At 62.7% G+C, this 16,728-nt stretch overlaps 1 protein-coding gene across 1 annotated transcript in view; it reads right to left on the minus strand.

The window, feature by feature from the left end:
• Positions 1 to 14,761, minus strand: part of COL9A3 (collagen type IX alpha 3 chain) — an 18,928-nt gene extending 4,167 nt beyond the window's left edge. Inside the window, exons 1-29 of the mRNA XM_042229897.1 lie at positions 14,667 to 14,761; positions 13,998 to 14,066; positions 12,781 to 12,816; positions 12,097 to 12,168; positions 11,310 to 11,363; positions 10,158 to 10,193; positions 9,922 to 9,945; positions 9,630 to 9,683; positions 9,255 to 9,308; positions 8,807 to 8,848; positions 7,684 to 7,740; positions 7,261 to 7,314; positions 6,597 to 6,650; positions 6,353 to 6,406; positions 5,890 to 5,943; positions 5,444 to 5,497; positions 4,718 to 4,771; positions 4,154 to 4,207; positions 4,009 to 4,062; positions 3,819 to 3,863; positions 3,645 to 3,698; positions 3,513 to 3,566; positions 3,005 to 3,058; positions 2,828 to 2,899; positions 2,471 to 2,506; positions 1,954 to 1,998; positions 743 to 775; positions 430 to 576; positions 214 to 268 (exon numbers count right to left, since the gene is read on the minus strand). Coding sequence (XP_042085831.1) covers positions 214 to 268; positions 430 to 576; positions 743 to 775; positions 1,954 to 1,998; positions 2,471 to 2,506; positions 2,828 to 2,899; positions 3,005 to 3,058; positions 3,513 to 3,566; positions 3,645 to 3,698; positions 3,819 to 3,863; positions 4,009 to 4,062; positions 4,154 to 4,207; positions 4,718 to 4,771; positions 5,444 to 5,497; positions 5,890 to 5,943; positions 6,353 to 6,406; positions 6,597 to 6,650; positions 7,261 to 7,314; positions 7,684 to 7,740; positions 8,807 to 8,848; positions 9,255 to 9,308; positions 9,630 to 9,683; positions 9,922 to 9,945; positions 10,158 to 10,193; positions 11,310 to 11,363; positions 12,097 to 12,168; positions 12,781 to 12,816; positions 13,998 to 14,066; positions 14,667 to 14,744 — 1,603 coding nt within the window. The 5' untranslated portion in view covers positions 14,745 to 14,761. The remainder of the gene's footprint in view (positions 1 to 213; positions 269 to 429; positions 577 to 742; positions 776 to 1,953; positions 1,999 to 2,470; positions 2,507 to 2,827; positions 2,900 to 3,004; positions 3,059 to 3,512; positions 3,567 to 3,644; positions 3,699 to 3,818; positions 3,864 to 4,008; positions 4,063 to 4,153; positions 4,208 to 4,717; positions 4,772 to 5,443; positions 5,498 to 5,889; positions 5,944 to 6,352; positions 6,407 to 6,596; positions 6,651 to 7,260; positions 7,315 to 7,683; positions 7,741 to 8,806; positions 8,849 to 9,254; positions 9,309 to 9,629; positions 9,684 to 9,921; positions 9,946 to 10,157; positions 10,194 to 11,309; positions 11,364 to 12,096; positions 12,169 to 12,780; positions 12,817 to 13,997; positions 14,067 to 14,666) is intronic.
• Between the last annotated feature and the right edge of the window lie 1,967 nt (positions 14,762 to 16,728).

Here is a 16,728-nt window from a genome sequence, read left to right on the forward strand (position 1 = left end):
GTGGAGGTGAGGCTGGGGATGGCAGGGGTGGTGGTGGGGTAAGGGTGAGGCTGGGGGGGTGGGGTGAGGGTGAGGCTGGGGGTGAGGAGGTGGTGTCGGGGGTGGGGATGGGATGAGGGTGAGGCTGGGGATGAGGATGGGACCCGGCTGGGGGTGGGTGAGGCTACAGGCACCGTGGACCAGGCAGGGTGGGGTGGGATGGAGGACACTCACCACTGACCAGCCCCCCGCACAGCTCCCTGATGTGTTGCTCGCTGGCTTCTTTCCCCTGAAATTCACCCCCAAATCCATCATCATATTGGGGGGCCCACTGGCTTCTCTTTGGGGCACCCCCACTAACACCAGGAACCTGGCTTGTCTGGAAAGGACTTGATCCAGATCCAGGAAGAGCCCGACACAGTGGAGCACTGGCTCCCGGGGCACACGTACCGGGACCCCAGGTTTTCCAGTGATGCCGGGCACGCCTCGCACGCCCTGGAGGCCCACGGGGCCAGGGGGGCCAGGGACGCCATCTACGCCGCTGGTGCCGTTGGGGCCCTGGATGCCCTTAGGGCCCAGCTCCCCGCGACTGCCGGACTGGAGGGAAACAGGAGCAGGGAGGGGGTCATGGCCGAGCCACCTGCAGGGGCTTCTCCCTTGGAGCTGGCAGTTTCCCCACTTCTGACCCACACGGCCATCAGTGCCCCAGAGCCAGCCTGGGGCCCCAAGGGGGCCAGGGAGCCAGTGTCTGCCAGGCACTCACCTCTCCTTTGGGGCCAACAGGGCCGCTGGGACCCTGGAAAAGAGCAGAAAGGAAGTTGTGCACTTCAGTTACTCACGTGTTGTTGGCTGTGGGAACTAGTTCCCCAGGAGCCAGCTTTGCCCATTACTAGCAAGTCACCCATGAAGCTGCTGTCTGATTACATGACAACATCCACAGGGGTTACTCCTTCTTACTCTAGGTATGTTTCTTTTATGTTCATAAATATTGTATATTCTTTTTTTGTTTTTATATTGCTAAGATTGTATTGTAGCTACTGATGTTTTTAAACTTATTTTCCCTGAAGTGAAGTTGCTCAGTTGTGTCCGACTCTTTGCAACCCCGTGAACTGTAATCTACCAGGCTCCTCCATCCATGGGATTTTCCAGGCAAGAATGCTGGAGTGGGTTGCCATTTCATTCTCTGGGGGATCTTCCCGACCCAGGGATCGAAGCCGGGTCTCCTGCATTGCAGCCAGACGCTTCACCGTCTCAGTCATCAGGGAAGCCACCTTATTTTCCCTAAGCAGTGTTATTAGCAGCAGTGCGCTTCTCACCCATGTTTGCTTTGTTCTCACTCTTGTTTTACAAGGTAGAGCTGAGGGGCTCCATGGCTGAGGCTCCCCTTCTCCAGTTGTGAACCTGGGAATCTGCCAGATTCCAGATGGCCCAGGACCCTTCCTCCACCAAGGCTGCTGTCCGGTGAGAGCCCGACGCCAACTCCGCTCCAGCCACAGCTGGTGCCCAGCACCCCAGCTGGAAAGGTTGGCTCTGGGCTACAAGGTTCTGCTGGAGACGAGGATCCTGTACTGAGCCGTTTCCAGACTTAAAGAAAGGCTTGGTCACAGAGCCAGAGACCCTTGCCACGTGGGGCCATGAAGGTCCCTGTCCCCAGACACCCTGCCTGTTCCCACACTTCCTTCCTGAAGTGTGACTGTCTGTCAGTTCTATCAGCCTTTCGCTTTATCAGCTCGGTGGAAGCAGCATTTTCTGTAGCTCAGCCTCAGCTCTGGCTAATTCATACTGAAAAGTCACAGAGGGAGTGTGGAGAGGGGGTGGGGGATAGAAGACCCACCACAGGGGACAGCACAGGTCCCACCCTCTGCCTCGGGCCTCGACTCGGCCCCACCCCCACCCCACAGACCTGCAGATACTGCCCTCCCCGCACCCTTCCCCGCCACCCCAACATGGCGAGAGGCCGCCTGTCACACTCACCAGTTCTCCTTTATCCCCAGGAAGGCCGTCAGCACCCGCGATGCCCTGAAATGACAGAGTGCTGAGCTGCCGACCCCCATTTGTGGCGGGAACTGTGCCCGAGACCCAGGCCTGGGTGCCAGGCAGACAGCGAGCAGAGCCTCAGGTGGGTTTGGACCATTTTAGGTGCTCTTGGTGCTCCAGAAGTGGGGGTGGTCAGCAGCAGAGCTGTGGGCCCCTCTCCCACCCTGGGCCCTCCAGAGAGAAGGTGCTGCTCCTGGGACCCAGACAGCCAGCGGGGAGCATCCCTACTCTGAGGGTCCCTGAGAAGCCCTGTTGTACCCAGGAGCCAACAGGCAGCCTCTGTTGTACCCAGGAGCCAACTGACCCCGGTCTGGATGGATGCTCTGAGTTGTCAGCCTGGGGGGCCAGGAGTAGGGGAAGCAACAAAGCTAGAAGGAGGGAGGGAGAGAAGGAAGTGCCCCCAGCCCTGAAGACAGTGGCAGCCCCCCAGTTGACCTGACCACCGATGTCTCACCTGGTCGCCCTTGGGGCCGGCAGCTCCTCCCGGGCCCTGGTCAGAAAGGGGTGATGAGCATTAGAGGATCACAGTGGGGCGGGGGAGGGGGCTGGTACCCTTCCCCGACTGGGGCGCCAGGACCAGCTTGACACACAAGGGCCCCTCCTGGACACTTGGCATCCTGGCCCCTGAGCGTGACAGGAGCTTGCCCCAGCCTCCTCCCTGATGCCCCCAGCCCCCAAGTTTCAGGGACAACGGGGACCCCCCCAGTGCTGACTACTGGGCACCAACACTGCCTTTGAGTGTGCTGTGGAACTGTGGGAGGTGGGATGAGGGGCATTGGGGTGCAGGGATTCCTGCTGGGACAGCACTTACCCGGTCGCCCACGCCACCTCGGAGGCCTTGGGGGCCCGGCAGGCCGGGGTCTCCTATGCTGCCCTTCCGGCCCTACAGACAAGGGCCCAGCTCGTCAGCTCCATAAAGGAGCCCAGTGTTGACTCTCCCCAAGCCTGGCTGGCCCACCTGGGCTCCCTGGCCCCAAACCTCACCCACCTGGAAGCCACGGACGCCAGGGGCCCCGGGGGGGCCTTGCGGGCCCAGTGCCCCCTGAAAGACAGAGGGAGAGTGTTAGTCCAGCTTCACCTCCCCTTGGGGGCTGGGCAGGCACAAGGACTGGACCCCAAGCCATCTGGCCCAGTTGCTGGGGAGGGGGCATCCTAGGGGCAGCTGGGGTAGCAGAGGTCAGGTCCTGGGACCCTGTGCATCAGCTGGACTTGGCACCAGGCACCGATTCTCCCGCTGCCCTGGGCACTGATGCTGGTGGCGTCATTGCTGGGTCCATGGAGGAGCCTGAGGCGGGGCTGCTCCCTCGGCCTGGTGCTGGGTGCTGGGCCTCTGCACCCTCAGCACAGTCTCAAGGACAGGACCGCTGGGCCCCAGCCACCACCATGTCCCAACTTTCACAGACTCAGCCGTTTCATACTGCCAAGATGTCACCCCAGCCCACAGAGAAACAGGCCCCGAGCCCATTGCCCCCTGAGACTTCATTTCCCCAACTCACCGCTGAGCCCCTGTGTCCAGCCTCTCCACGCTCACCGGGCATGCCAACATCTCCCTACACTCAAGAAGGGACAGAGGGTGTCAGCGGGCTTCACACACATGTGAGTAGGGGGAAAGGGCTGCAAATACTCACAGGGACACCAGGCTCTCCCGAGGGGCCGGCCTCGCCCAGCTCTCCAGGTCTGCCCTGCGGGGGAGGGATGAACCCTGAGTGCCTGCCTGCGGGGGAGGGCCCCTTCTGCCCCCAGGACCCAGATTGTCGGCTGCGCCTTCCTCTCCCCATCCCCTGGAGAAAGCAACCACATACCAGTTCTCCTTTCTCACCCTTGGACCCTGCTCGTCCGGGGAGACCCTGTAGGTCAGAGGTCAGCACACAAGGTCAGAGGCAGAGCACCCTGAGAGTGAGGGGCTCCCGCAGCCTCCCTGGCCTTGATGCAGAGACCCCACATACACCCCTGCTCGGGGTAGATGGCCACCCAGTAGCGGCACGCACTCACCGGTAGCCCGTTGGGCCCCTTCTCTCCCGGGGCGCCGTGGCGACCAGCTTCTCCCTGTGGGGTTTGTGGGACACGTACTGGGGTCCTGCAGGCTGAATGCTCTGCGCACCCTCCTCCTCCCTGCAGACCCCCAGGCAGGACCAACCTTCTCGCCATCGAGTCCTGGCACACCATCCCGGCCGTCCTTGCCTGGCATGCCCTGGGGATGGGACGGTGTGAGGCTGTGGGCCCCCTCCAGGCCCTGCCCTTCCCCACTGCCCTGTCGTGGGTCTACGCTCCCGGGCTCAGGCAGGTGGTGACCTGTGCTGCCCTCCAATCATGCAGGTGAAGGCAGGGAGGATGCACCCAGACTCTTCACAGCACCCCAGGGAAAGTCTGCTGTGCCCGCTTTACAGACCAGGAGACTGAGGCCTGGGAGCCAGGATCTGGCCTTCCTAGTCCCACAGGCTTGACCAATTTTGGAACCACAGACAGAGCCACGTGCTGGGAGGGCGGCAGGATGGCAGCCAGGGTCTCTCCCTCCCCTCCCCTCCTTTAACTCTGCCTCCCACCACCGGCTGTGCCACCCTGTCCTCTCAGGCTGGGGTGGGGGAGGAGCCAGGGCGCCAGGGGGAAGTGTGGGTCCAGGCTGAACGTGGGCACGGGGCTAGGAGAGCCTCACAGGTCACCCACCCCGCCCCACCATGCGCTGGCAGCTGCAGACACTCACCGGCTCTCCACCGGGCCCAGACATGCCGGGGATGCCTTTAGGACCAGGCCTGCCCTAGGGGACACGGAGGGACCACAGTCAGGCCTCGGGGACTGCTCTCACAGGTGTGTCACTGGGTCCTGGGAGGGGGGCAGGAGCCTTGCCCACCACTTCCTAGACTCAGGATTGGCTGGGGACAGCTGTGGGGGCCAGGCCCAACCCTTAGCAGAAAAGGGCCATCAAGCAGGAGCTATCTTAGGGTCTTGGGGATGCTCTCAAGCTGGGGGAAGATGAGATGGGTGTGGAGACAGTCACTTCAATGACCTGATTATCAGATGCCTGATTATCTCAGTGTCACTTAACCCGAGAGTCGTGTTTTCTGTTGCTCCATCTCTCAACTGGGCAGTCCTGGCACAAGGTCAGGCCTCACAGCCCAGGGCCTCTTGATGGACGTCAGTGGTCCTCTGGCCCCTGCCCGGCCACTCCCAAGAGGAGCTTGTTAGGTGACAGTAGCTTCAAGGAGCCACAGGGGAAACAAGGCCGGGGCCTCCTGGGGAAGCTACCTGGGCTAGGGGGGAAGGCTTTTCTCCCCAGGTCGGCCCTGGCACTACCCAGGGGCTCCCCCTACCTCCACAGGAGGGCAGCCGCCCCAGGCCTCCCTAGACTTGCTGTCTGTGTGCCTCCCCCACCCCCATGGACCAGGTTCTGCCCAGGAAGGACCCAGAGAACCCAGGTTCTCTCACTTACAAGGTCGCCCTTGGGGCCGCGGAACCCCTCTGGGCCCCTCTCTCCTCTGTCGCCCTGCAGTGACAAGGGGGGACAGGGAAAGAGTTAACAACGTGGGGGGCAGGTGACACTGCTGAGCGTCACAGAGGCCAGAGGGACCCCGACCACACCTCCACCTCACTTCATGCCTGGAAACAGGGCGCAGATCTCCCACGCGGGCCAGGCTGACTCCTCTGGGAAACTCACCCCCCCGCCAGGTGTGCCCAGTCATTCCCCTCAGGCATGCACATAGGTGCCTGCCTAGGTGTGACACATGTGTCCCCTAGGTGAGCCCATGGGACAGTGAAGCCCCGGAAAGGGCTGGGGCAGCCCAGTGGGTCTGGGGAAGGCGACTGGGTGAGGAAGAGAGCAGAGAACAGAGCTGGGCCTGCAGGGGCCACCCCACTCACCCCCAGACACACACATACCGCTTTCCCAGGGGCTCCTGGGATCCCGGGGGGCCCTCGGAACCCAATGGGACCCTGTGGAGGAGAAAGACCCTGAGCCTCTCATCAGAAGCCTGAGGGCATCCCTAAAGCACCCAGGTCCATCTGGAGAGACCCTCCTAGGAGCTCCCCAGCATTGGCCCCATCAGCACCCCCGCTAGGGTCCCCAGGCCTTTTCCCCTCCCCACATTTGCCAAGCCCCCCCCAATGACCCCCATCCGCCCCTCCCACCCCCCTGGACCCACAGAAGCCTTCACAGGCTCCAGTTTGGGGAACCATCCAGTGAGTGGAGTCCAGAGAGCCCATGGTCCATGGTCACGGGTGAGGACCCACACATGGGGCCCACCTGACCTTTGGAGGTGGCCCCCAGTGCCTCTTCACCTCAGGCTGGCCCATAGCCCCTCAAGGGGCAGATGAGCGGGGGGGGGGGTGCTTGTAGACTTACCCGGTCCCCGGGGGGTCCAAGTGGCCCTGGAAGTCCTCGTAGGCCCCGTGGACCCTGCAGGGAGACAGCTGGAGCTGTAGGGCCCGGGCCAGCAGTCCCCCAGGAGTGCACACCCCCAGGAACCACGGAGACCCTGGTCTCAGGACCCCCACCCAGTCCCGTCCTGGGGGTTGGTGGACCACTCCTCATAGCCCTGAGCCGTCCACCCCGCATCCTCACCTGTCCAACCCCTCTCCCTGCTCACCTGCAGCCCCACGGTGCCCGGGATACCAGGGGGTCCAGGGGGGCCGGGGTCACCCTGCAAGAGAGGTGCAGAAAGTGGTGATGGGTGGCGCCAGCCCCAGCTCTCCTCCTTGCCCTCTCCTCCTACTTACTGCCCAAGCCCTAGCAGTGGGGGGCGCCGCCCTGACCTCACAGCTGCGCGCCTCCGAGGCCGAGGGGGCACTGGCCGTCTTCCAGAGAGGTCGCACCCTGTCCTCCCTCCCAGCAAGGACCCCAGCCCTCCCCGGCCACCTCGTGGTGGGGGTCAGCCGCTCACGTGGCAGTCTGGCCACTCCCACCACGGTAGAGGGGCCCTGGTCTGCGGGTAAGGACAGACACATGTTCGCCAGGGCAGTGGCCACGAGGGAGGGGGGCAGCGGGTCTGCCCCGGCTCAAGGAACCTCTGTGTGAGGCCAGGTGGTGGTGGTCTGTGCAGAGACCCTGCCCCAAACCATTGGGCTCTGGCAGGCAGGCCCAGAATGGGGGGATGGGGGGTTCACAGAAGCCGCTCAGTCAGGTTGCCCCCACCTGCCCACCTGGGAAGCAGCCAGCACCTCTCAGTCACCCCAACCCCTCACCCCAACCCCACCCCAGCGCCCGTTCCTCCCCACCCCCCTGCCAGGTTCCACCCCACGGCCGGCCTCCACCTTTTCGCCATCCTTGCCGACTTCTCCGGGCTCCCCTTTGTAGCCAGTGGGTCCCTGGAAGACAGCGGTGGGCAGACAGTCACGGCCCCACCCCCAAGCAGCCCAAACCAATCAGGCCCATCAGCTGGCTGGGGAAGCCAAGGCCCTGGTGGGAGGAGCGGTGCTGGGCCAGGATGGGGTGGGGGTTTGAGACCAGCTCTCCCCATGCTGTCTCTCGATGCCCCCATCCCAGCGGGTCACCAGTGTTGAGGGGCAGGGACACAGCAAGGACCCCCAGCAGGGTGGGACCCCAGCCCCCATTGCTTCTTGCAACAGCCTTGTGACCCCACCACCCCCTGACCTCTGCCCATGTCGGGGCCTGGCCACCTCCTAGGGAGTGTAGGGGTGGGCTGGGGTCTGTGTCAACCTTCAGTGACTGCTCACCTTGAACCCTGGCATTCCTGGGGGCCCTGGGGGGCCTGGCGGGCAGATGGCCGGGCACTGTTGGGAAACAGAGCAGTCAGACCCCTCCCGGTCAAACAGAATAGGAGCAGGAACTGAGGTCAGAGCATGGAGGCCCTGGGGCGCCATTTGGCATGGGTGAAGGGGACCTCGGGCCACACGGGGGCCTCCTGGGGGCCGAGACAGAGCCTCATTCAGGGCCGCCGCGGGGTGCAGCGAGGCACTGCAGAGCCAGGCTGCAGCCACCACCTCGAGGCTGCCTCCACACACCCAGCTCCTATGTCTCGGCCCAGCACAGGTTCAAAGTAGCTATTCAGCAGAGTGGCTGCTGGCTTCACAAAGGGGCCTTCATCACACAGCTCGGCAGCCAGCCCTGCTCAGGGTCCCCATAGTGCATGGAGGTGCCAGAGGGAGGCGTATATGACCCTTGGGCATCCCCAGGGTCTTGGCAAGCCCAGGGCTGGTGTGGGGGCTTCTGTATCATTCCGCAGCTCATCTGGTAGAGCCAGTGATGTCACCCCCCAGTTGCTCCCAGTCATTCTCCTCTTTCCAGAAGAGCCCCTGAAGCCTCCCCAGGGACACCAACGTCAAGCCCTCAAGGACACAGATCGGGGCAAGAAGGGCCAGCAGGGGCACCAGTGGGCTAGCCGGGCCAGGCCAGGCCCTCTGTTTAATAACTTACAACCGCTCCAGAGTCACTGTTCTTATGTGAGAGACAAAGCTCAACTATGAGACTGTAGCCTGAAAGTTTTTGTCTTCCCCATCAAGGTGGTCAAGCTTACCCTGCGTGGCTAAAACCTGGCCTTCACATGCAAAGCCTGGCTGTGCCAAGGAGGAGCGGAATTGGTCAACATGTGATTTTGCTTAAATTAACTTCCATTTGCACTACCGTGCATGCCAGGGAGATGCGATGGTGCAAGGCTAGACTGTGGGGGTGGGGAGAGGGCAGCGTGGGGGGGATGCTACACCCAGAACTGGTGCCGCCTGCACTGACCCTGTTCCTAGGGAGCCCCCATCCCTGCCTTCCTGTGCTCTCCAGATGGGGGCCCCTCCCACCAAGACAGGCACCCCCACAAAAGGCTTTGAAAAGGCTGCACGAGCCCACCTGAAGATCAGTAGCACCTTCGGGAAGCACCCCTGGGTGACCCTGGAAAACAGAGATGCCAGCTTCGACACAGCCCTCCACCCTCTCCCTATAACCCGCCATGCGAGACCATCAGGGCGCTCGGGCCCCTCATCCCCCAGTACCCAGTGCCAGTTACTGCTGGCCCCTCTGCAGAGTGCATGACAGTGACAAAAACCGTCTGCCCTTGGGGTGGGGTGGCCCCAGGCCTGAGCCCCACTAGACCGGGTCAGCTGATGCACTGCTCCAGCCTGGCCCTAGCCCCTGTCTGGGGTATGGCCAGGACTCTCCATGCAGACATGGGTCCTGGGGCTGGCAGCCTGGGGGGCCTGAGGATGGGCACCCTGGGGACAAGGGAGTCCCACCCACCAAGCAGTCACCCATGCCTGAGACTCGCCCAAGAGCTTGAGAGCCTCTGCCTAGTACTCACAGGGGGGCCAGGAGGTCCTGGGGGGCCAGGGAGGCCTGGGAGTCCTGAGGGTCCCTGTGGGAGGGGTTATGACTTAGAAAGAGCAGGAGCAGCCCCCACCAGGGGTGAGGCGACTAGCCTCCTCCAGAGATGAGCCCCCTCACCCCCCCACCCCACCCCCATCCAGGACAATGCACTTATGGTGCCCCCCACTTGCTCACCCCTCCCCCACCTTCTGCATCTCGAGATCCACTCTGTCCTTGGACTTTAGCCACTGAGGCCCACCAAGGAAGAGGGGAGGAAGAGGAGGGGTGCAGGGAGGAGGTGAAGGGGGCAGGGAAAGGGGAGGGAAAGCCCCCCCACAGTTGCCTTTGGGGAGTCCTGACAGTCACTCACCGGGGGGCCCCGGAGGCCAATTCCACCTGGGAGGCCGCTCACCCCTGCCTCTCCCTGGGAAGGTAAGAAGTGAGAGAGGGGGTTCTGCACCCAGGGAGCTCTGAGGACCCAGAGCAGTTCAGACTCTATCCTGTATCCCCTCAAGGGCTGGCCAGCTCTCTTCAGGTACAGGGACTCTGTCTCCCCCCACCAAGCCCCACCCTCACCCTGGCTTGGGACCTGGTGACCATGTTGGCTCTGAGTGTGGTGGGCATGCTTTAGGGGGGTGGGCACGACGGTTGTAAGTACTCACAGGAGGTCCAGGGAGGCCTTTGCCCTGCAATGCCAAGAATGGGGTCAGGGCTTGCTGGGGATGGGAGGGGGTTGCCCACCACCCACCCCATCACCCTGAGCTGGTAGGGCAGTCATTGGGGATGAGAGGATACAGCCCAGATGGCACCCAGGACCGCAGAAGAAGCTGCAGAGGGGTCGCATTTGGGGAGCTTCGGGGCCCTCAAACTCCCACCAGGAGGAGACGCCAGTACTCACCCCCAGCCCAGGTGGCCCTGGGGGTCCCAGACTTCCCTGCAGGAGGAAATTAAGTGTCAGAGGGGCTGGCAGAGGCACCATGCCAGTGTGTGCAAACCCATTCCCCTCCCTCCCAAGTCCATCTCCCCTGAGGAGGGGTTCCTATTTCACAGAAGACTAACAGCAGGCGGTGGGGGGACCTCTGATGTCTCGGGGGTCTGGGTCCAGCCCTTTACCAACAATCCTGCAGAGGAAAAGCCAGAACCGGTCCCACCTTCCTGGGAGCACTGCTGCAGGCAGGATGAACCACCAGGTGTGACCCACGCCACACAGAGGAGCTCCATAGCCGGTTCCTCCAGGAAGCCCTCCCAACTTGGCCCACAGTAGAGAGTCCCAAAGCTCCAGCAGCCACCTGCCTGTCAGCAGCACCCTCCTGGCCCTTCTCCTGCCTGCATCCCCACTTCAAGGTCCTTGTACTGGAGGCCCCTCCCCTCCTGTGTCCCAGGCTCCCAGCAGAAAAACCTGGAGCTAGCCCACTTTCTCCCACCCTCCTCCATCTCCCACACCCTCCTTGGCATCACCAAAGCACCTGCCCTCCTGAAGGCGGCCACTCTTCCTTGTTTCTACTTAGAAAGCTCCGTAGCCCAGTTCCCAAAGGCAGTGCTGTGTCCTGGGTCCCCCCACACCCAGCCCCTGTCCTCTGCATTCCAGGGCTGGGAAACGGTCATTTCTTAAAGCGGGGACAGAGAGGGAGTGTTGGGTTCAGCTTTGCTCTCAGTACCACAAGAGAAGTTAGTCAACCAGAAAGAGGCTTTGGTGGACACTGGTCAGACTCAGGGGACAAGCTGGGCCATGACCATGGCCCCTCAGAGAGAGGGGCAGTGGTTCACCATGGGAAGAGGAAGGCCAGCCATGTCCCCCCCACGCCAGCCCCTCAACATGGTCTGAGGGCTGGGGCAGCTCTGACCAGATGGGGTGGGGACAGGGAACACACCACCCTGTGTCCACCTGCCCTCCTGCCCCCTCCACCCATCAGGGGCGGGGCCCAGCCAGTCCAGTCATGGCAGCTGCCCTCAGAACCCCCACCCCGTGGACAGGCGGTGCTCAGCCAGACTGCCCCTGGCCGGGATCTCAACTCCAAGCTGAAGCCACTGGATGTGGTGCCTGCCTTACCCGTTCTCCAGGAGCGCCCTTGGGTCCAGGAGGTCCATCCTGCCCGGTCAGACCCTGGGGAGCAGATGGAAGGAGGGCTGGAGGGGTCACACAGGAAGGATGTGCCCCGCCAGGGGAAAGAGCCAGCCGTGGGCCCTTCTCTAACTAAAGCCAGTCCAGAGAGGTCACAAAGACTAGACTGGTACCTCCTCTCACTAGCCACACCCACCGTCCACCTGGTGTGCTGTGTTGGGGCGGGGAGGGGGGGGTGGGGACGGGGGGGGGGGGGGGGGGGGGGGGGGGGGGGGGGGGGGGGGTGGGGGCAGCTGGTGGGAAGCCAGTAGCTAGAGCTCCTGCTGAAGTGGACAAGCCCAGGGAGCAGGAGAGTTCCCCTCTTGGACCCCCTCCAGTGCTCACAAAGCCCCCATCCTGGGGCCCCGCCTTAAGCTCCTGAGGACCCCTGATGCAGCCGCCAGGGGCTCGGAGGGGACTGGATAATGGGTCTTTGTTCCCAGAGAAGCGAGAGCTGGCGGGACTTTCGCCCCTCCTGTGTGCTGGCGCTGTCGTCTGGCGGACAGGGCCAGACACTGACAGGTCTGGGATGGAGGCCAAGGGACCCCGCTGGGGGACCTCCGGAGATCCTCTTGGGCCAGGCTCTCCTATTTGAGCTGGCCCAGCTGGAGAGAAGCAATTAAACCTGACTCCTGGGCGCTGAGATGTAGCCCCTCCAGGCGGGAGGGGGTGAGGGCTCGAATGAGGAGAGGAGAGGAGGGGGAAGGGAAGGGAGGGGAGGAGTGGGCACACTCACATCCACGCCAGGCAGTCCAGGCAGCCCGGCCTCTCCTGGTTTCCCTGGCTTCCCTGGGGCCCCTTTTGGTCCCTGTGGGGGGAAAGGGCAGAGGCATGACAGAAGCTGAGCCAGAGAGTGGCCTTCACCAAGAAGAGAGACATCCTCCAGTGGGGCCCGAGGAGGGCCTCTCCACCAGAGCCCTGCCCCCACGCTGCCCGCAGACCCTGGCCCGGCTGCCCGCCTTCACTGGCACCTCCTCCAGCGGCCCCCTACCCGTCTTTGGCCACATCTGTGTGATACTCATCTGGACCCTTCAGCCTTCCCAGTGAAGGGCTGAGGTACCCCTCTGTGAGCCTAGAGCCCTTAATTCCTGGCCTGAACAGCTCCAGGAGAGTCACTTGTGGGACCTCTGACAAGCTGGAAGTGCAGGGTTGTGTTGACCCCTCCCCTGGCCGGAACAAGCTCCAAAAGCTGGACCCTGCCCTGAGAGGCGCCAAGTCCCACCTACTCCCCTCCCACCCCTTTCTGCTCTGCCCCTTCTCCCAGGCCTCCCCTTTGGTGACCCAGGGCCCAGCGTGATGGGAAGGGATGTCAATGAGCCCTCTGTTATAGGCCCACCCCTCCCCTCCAGACTAGGAGGCCATCCCCACACCCCCCACCCCCCGACACACACACAGCCCACACCGCAGCCAGGACACTCACCACGGGCCCAGGAAGACCAGGAGGACCAACTTCTCCCTGCAGAGGGGACATGCCCACGTGACCAAGCATCCCTGGGGAGCAGAGCTGGGACAGAGAAGGCTCCAGAAGACAAGATGGAGCCCCTCATCCTGTCGTCCACACCGGTGGGCCCTTCCCTTCCAGGGGCAGGCACAGCAGTGGGTGGTGGGGAGAGGGCAGGTGGTGGGGAGAGGGGTTAGCTGGACAGACTGGGGATTTTGAGCCTACTTTGAGGGCACAGGAACACCCCAGAAATGATGGGAGGCATCAAGAAGCCCACCCCTCCACCTGCCTGAAACCTAGTCAGAGGTGGCAGCCCCCACACTCACAGAGGAAGGCACCCCAGCACCCCTCCCCTCTGATGACCACCCAAAGCTTCCAGGCCAGGTATTACATGGAAACATCTCTAGAGGGAACAATGGGGCCTGGCTCCTATTGGCTGCAGAGCCTTGAGGTGCAAGGGGCCCAGCCCCACCAGGAGGAGAGGCTGCCTGGGTCCAGGGCCCAACACTGCGGCACTAGGCAATGGCCCTTCGGAGGGGATGGAAGGAGGGAGACTTGGGCCATCACGAGCCGGGCAGGCCCCTGGGACTCAAGGAGCTGAGAACTGGTCAAGGCGGCTCCACCGGGGAACAGCACTGGTGAGGAGAGGCCTGGAGGGCCCTAACTTTCATGGCCTGGCTGGGTCTCTCTGGGTCCAGGGCTCTCACCCCACCTGGATCTGGGGGCAGGCTGTGGGGTCTCATCTGCTTCCACACAGCCAGGGCTACACTTAGGCTGGGGCACCTTGAAGATGACAGGCCCCCAGCCCCTTCAAGGCTGGCTCCAACCTCTAGTAGCCACGGAGACCCTGCTAGGGGCATAGGCCCCATGCCTGGGCCTTCACCTCCAGAAAAGAGGAGTGTGGGCCCTCTAGGGACCCAGAGACACATGCCTCAGGCCCCACAGTTCCAACCCAAAGAGCACTTCACAGCCACCCCCACCTGTTCTGGGGAGACAACCCCTGAGGGGTCCACTCCAAGAAGGAACAAGGATCATTCGTCCCATTTCACATCCCACAGGGGTGCTCATCACCCCCAACATCACCCCAGCTCTGGGAGGTGGACTTTGTTTTCTCTCCATCAGGCCTGGGGCTCAGGGAGTTTGGGACCAGAGTGAGAACCCCACAGAAGTTCCCCCATCATCCCCCCCAAACTCACATCAATGCCATCCTTGCCTGGCTTCCCGGGTGGCCCTTGGGGACCAGGGGGGCCTCGAGGTCCCACTTTCTGAAACGGAGAAACGTCATCAGGTGGTGGCACCCCATGCTCTCCCACTGCGGGTCCCCCTGGTTGGCCCTGGGGTTAGCCTGACAGAGCACCCCCTCCTCCCAGTCCGGAGAAGAGCTCGGGCCTGTGCAGGGGCCCGCACCGCCCCTTCCCTCATTCCCCTTCAGACCCCCGGGCTGTTGCAGTGTCCCCTGCCACCTTGCTGGGCCAAGAGGGGCCACGTCCGAGGCCCATGAGGAACAAAGGCCACATTGTGTGTCTCTGGTGGAGACGCAGCTCTGGCACCACACCCGCTGGGTGAGGATGGGGCAGTCCCTGAACTCATCCCCAGGTTGTCCCCCTGCCCGTGGGGGCTCAGCCGGGCAATGGTGAGCCTGTGCTCAGGTGGTGCAGAAACTTTGCAGTGACAAGACTGTGCCCGCCATCCCCAAGTGCCCCGGAATTCCTGGCTCCTTCCCTGACTCAGGGAGACTGGCTACAGGGGGCAAGTGGGGAGCTTATTCCCTGGCTGCGCTGCTCAACAGGTGACCACAGAGACACAGACCCCCACCCTAGCTGCATTCAAAGGCGAGCCCCATATGCCCCGGGTCCCATGCTCACCTGTGCCTCCGTCAAGGTTACGGTGGTGGCCAGCAGCTGCCCCAGCAGCAGCAGGGCCAGGGTGGGGGCTCCAGCCATGGCTGCAGTTGCACTCTGAGAGGAGCTGGCAGCGGAGGCAGGGGCCTCGAGCTGGGCTCGGCGGGCGGGGCTGGTGGTGGGCCGGCCAGACACCAGTTCCCGCCCCGCCGGCCCTCGCACAAGCCCCCCATTCAGCCACCCCACCTGGGTGGGCGGGGGCTTCTGCGGCGCCCCACTCCCTGCCGAGCCAGCCAGGGAAAAAAGAAACCCAGTGGCATTTTTGGGGCCAGCCTCTGAGTTAAAATTATCCTGGGACCGGTGAGTTACACACACACACCTTTCAGCAAAAGAGAAAGAGGCTCTTTTCTCACTTGGTCCTGCACCAGGGTGTGGAGGGAGAGCCTCACACTGAAGGCTCCTTTGAAGAAGGGGCAGTCCTGGTCCTGTCAAGGGGCTGACCAAGTCACATTCTCCTCCCTGAGAATCTCAGGACCTCCCTTCCCTCTCAGGACCCCGCTGCCCAAGGTCCAGGAAGTCCTTCAGAGAGAGTGAACACATCTGTGCCAGGGACCAGACAGGGCCCACCAAGGACCCCAGTCCCTGCTGTGAGCAGAGGTCCAGGGCCATGCCTGCCAGGCTGGAACGCCCCTCACTGGGGCCCTCACCCCAAACTTTAACTGTATTGAGTAGTCCATGTACCTGAACCAGCACTGGCAAAGCCCAGACCGTCACCCGGCACTGCCACCCCGAGAGGAAAGCGGGGGCCCCAGAGAGAAAGGAAGTGCCCCCGTGACCCCAGGCTCGAGAGAAACACAGTGGACAGGGGCTGGCTGCTCCTTTCTCACAAGCTGGGTGAGCTGTGCTTCACCTGGAAACGCATGGGGACAGTAGGGTGAGGGGCAGCACCTGAGGCCAGGGGCAGTCAGTGTCCCCCAGGGGGATACTCAAACATCCAGGTCACCTCAGAGCCCCGATTTCTCAGAATCCCCAGCTCCCCCCTGCCTGGTGTCAGAATCTTTAGAATTTCCTGGGAAATAAGGCTTCAGAATTTCTGCAGGAGGCAACTCAGAGCTTCTGAGTCGATGGAGGAGGTGCATGGAGGCAGACCACACAGTTAAGAACCTCCCTTCCCTTCCCCATTGGGTTTATCTGTGAGCCGCTCATCAGGCTTGGCCACACCCTCCAATCTTTGTTCAGTCGCTAAGTTATGTGCGACCCTTTGTGACCCCATAGACTATAGCACGCCAGGCTCCTCTGTCCTCCACTATCTCCTGGAGTTTGCTCAAATTCATGTCCATTGAGTTGGTGATGCTATCTAACCATCTCATCCTCTGCCGCCCCCTTCTCTTTTTGCCTCTAAAGGGAGGGATAATTATATCAGGAAGGGACAAGAGAATCTCCAAAATTCCTGCCTTCTAGGAATCATCCTAGTTTCCCTGGTGGCTCAGAGGTTAAAACGTCTGCCTCCAATGCGGGAGACCCGGGTTCGATCCCTGGGTCGGGAAGATCCCCTGGAGAAGGAAATGGCAATCCACTCCAGTATTCTTGCCTGGAGAATCCCATGGACGGAGAAGCCTAGTAGGTTACAGTCCACGGGGCCGCTAAGAGTCGGACACGACTGAGCGACTTCACCTTAGGAGTCATCCTAGGACATCCTCACGGGGGCGGGGGGGCCGGGGAAGGCGGGCTGTGGGACTGGGGGCGGGGCAAGCCACTCTATCCCACCCCTACTGACAGGGCCTCTCGCCCGACCCCCCCCTTCCTCCTGTACTTCCATGCCTGACACGCAGGGGCACCAGAGCGCTCCTGCTGGACCAGACTTGGGGAAGCCTTGCTGTGAAGTCAAGGAGAGACAGGGTGCCTGGAATCCCGTTCCCCCATCCTAGCCCCACGCAGACCCTCCCACCTGCTGCCAGGAAACACCCTCCCTTGGAGAGCAGCCCCTGTCTTGAAGCCCCAATAGCCACAGTGGCCTGGGGAGAGGCCAGGGGGCCGGCTTCACATCTACGAGCCAGTGTCCAGGGTTACTGCCCACCTGTCCTTG

Source organism: Ovis aries, chromosome 13 (assembly GCF_016772045.2).
Source record: "Ovis aries strain OAR_USU_Benz2616 breed Rambouillet chromosome 13, ARS-UI_Ramb_v3.0, whole genome shotgun sequence".
Taxonomy (NCBI): Eukaryota; Metazoa; Chordata; class Mammalia; order Artiodactyla; family Bovidae; genus Ovis; species Ovis aries.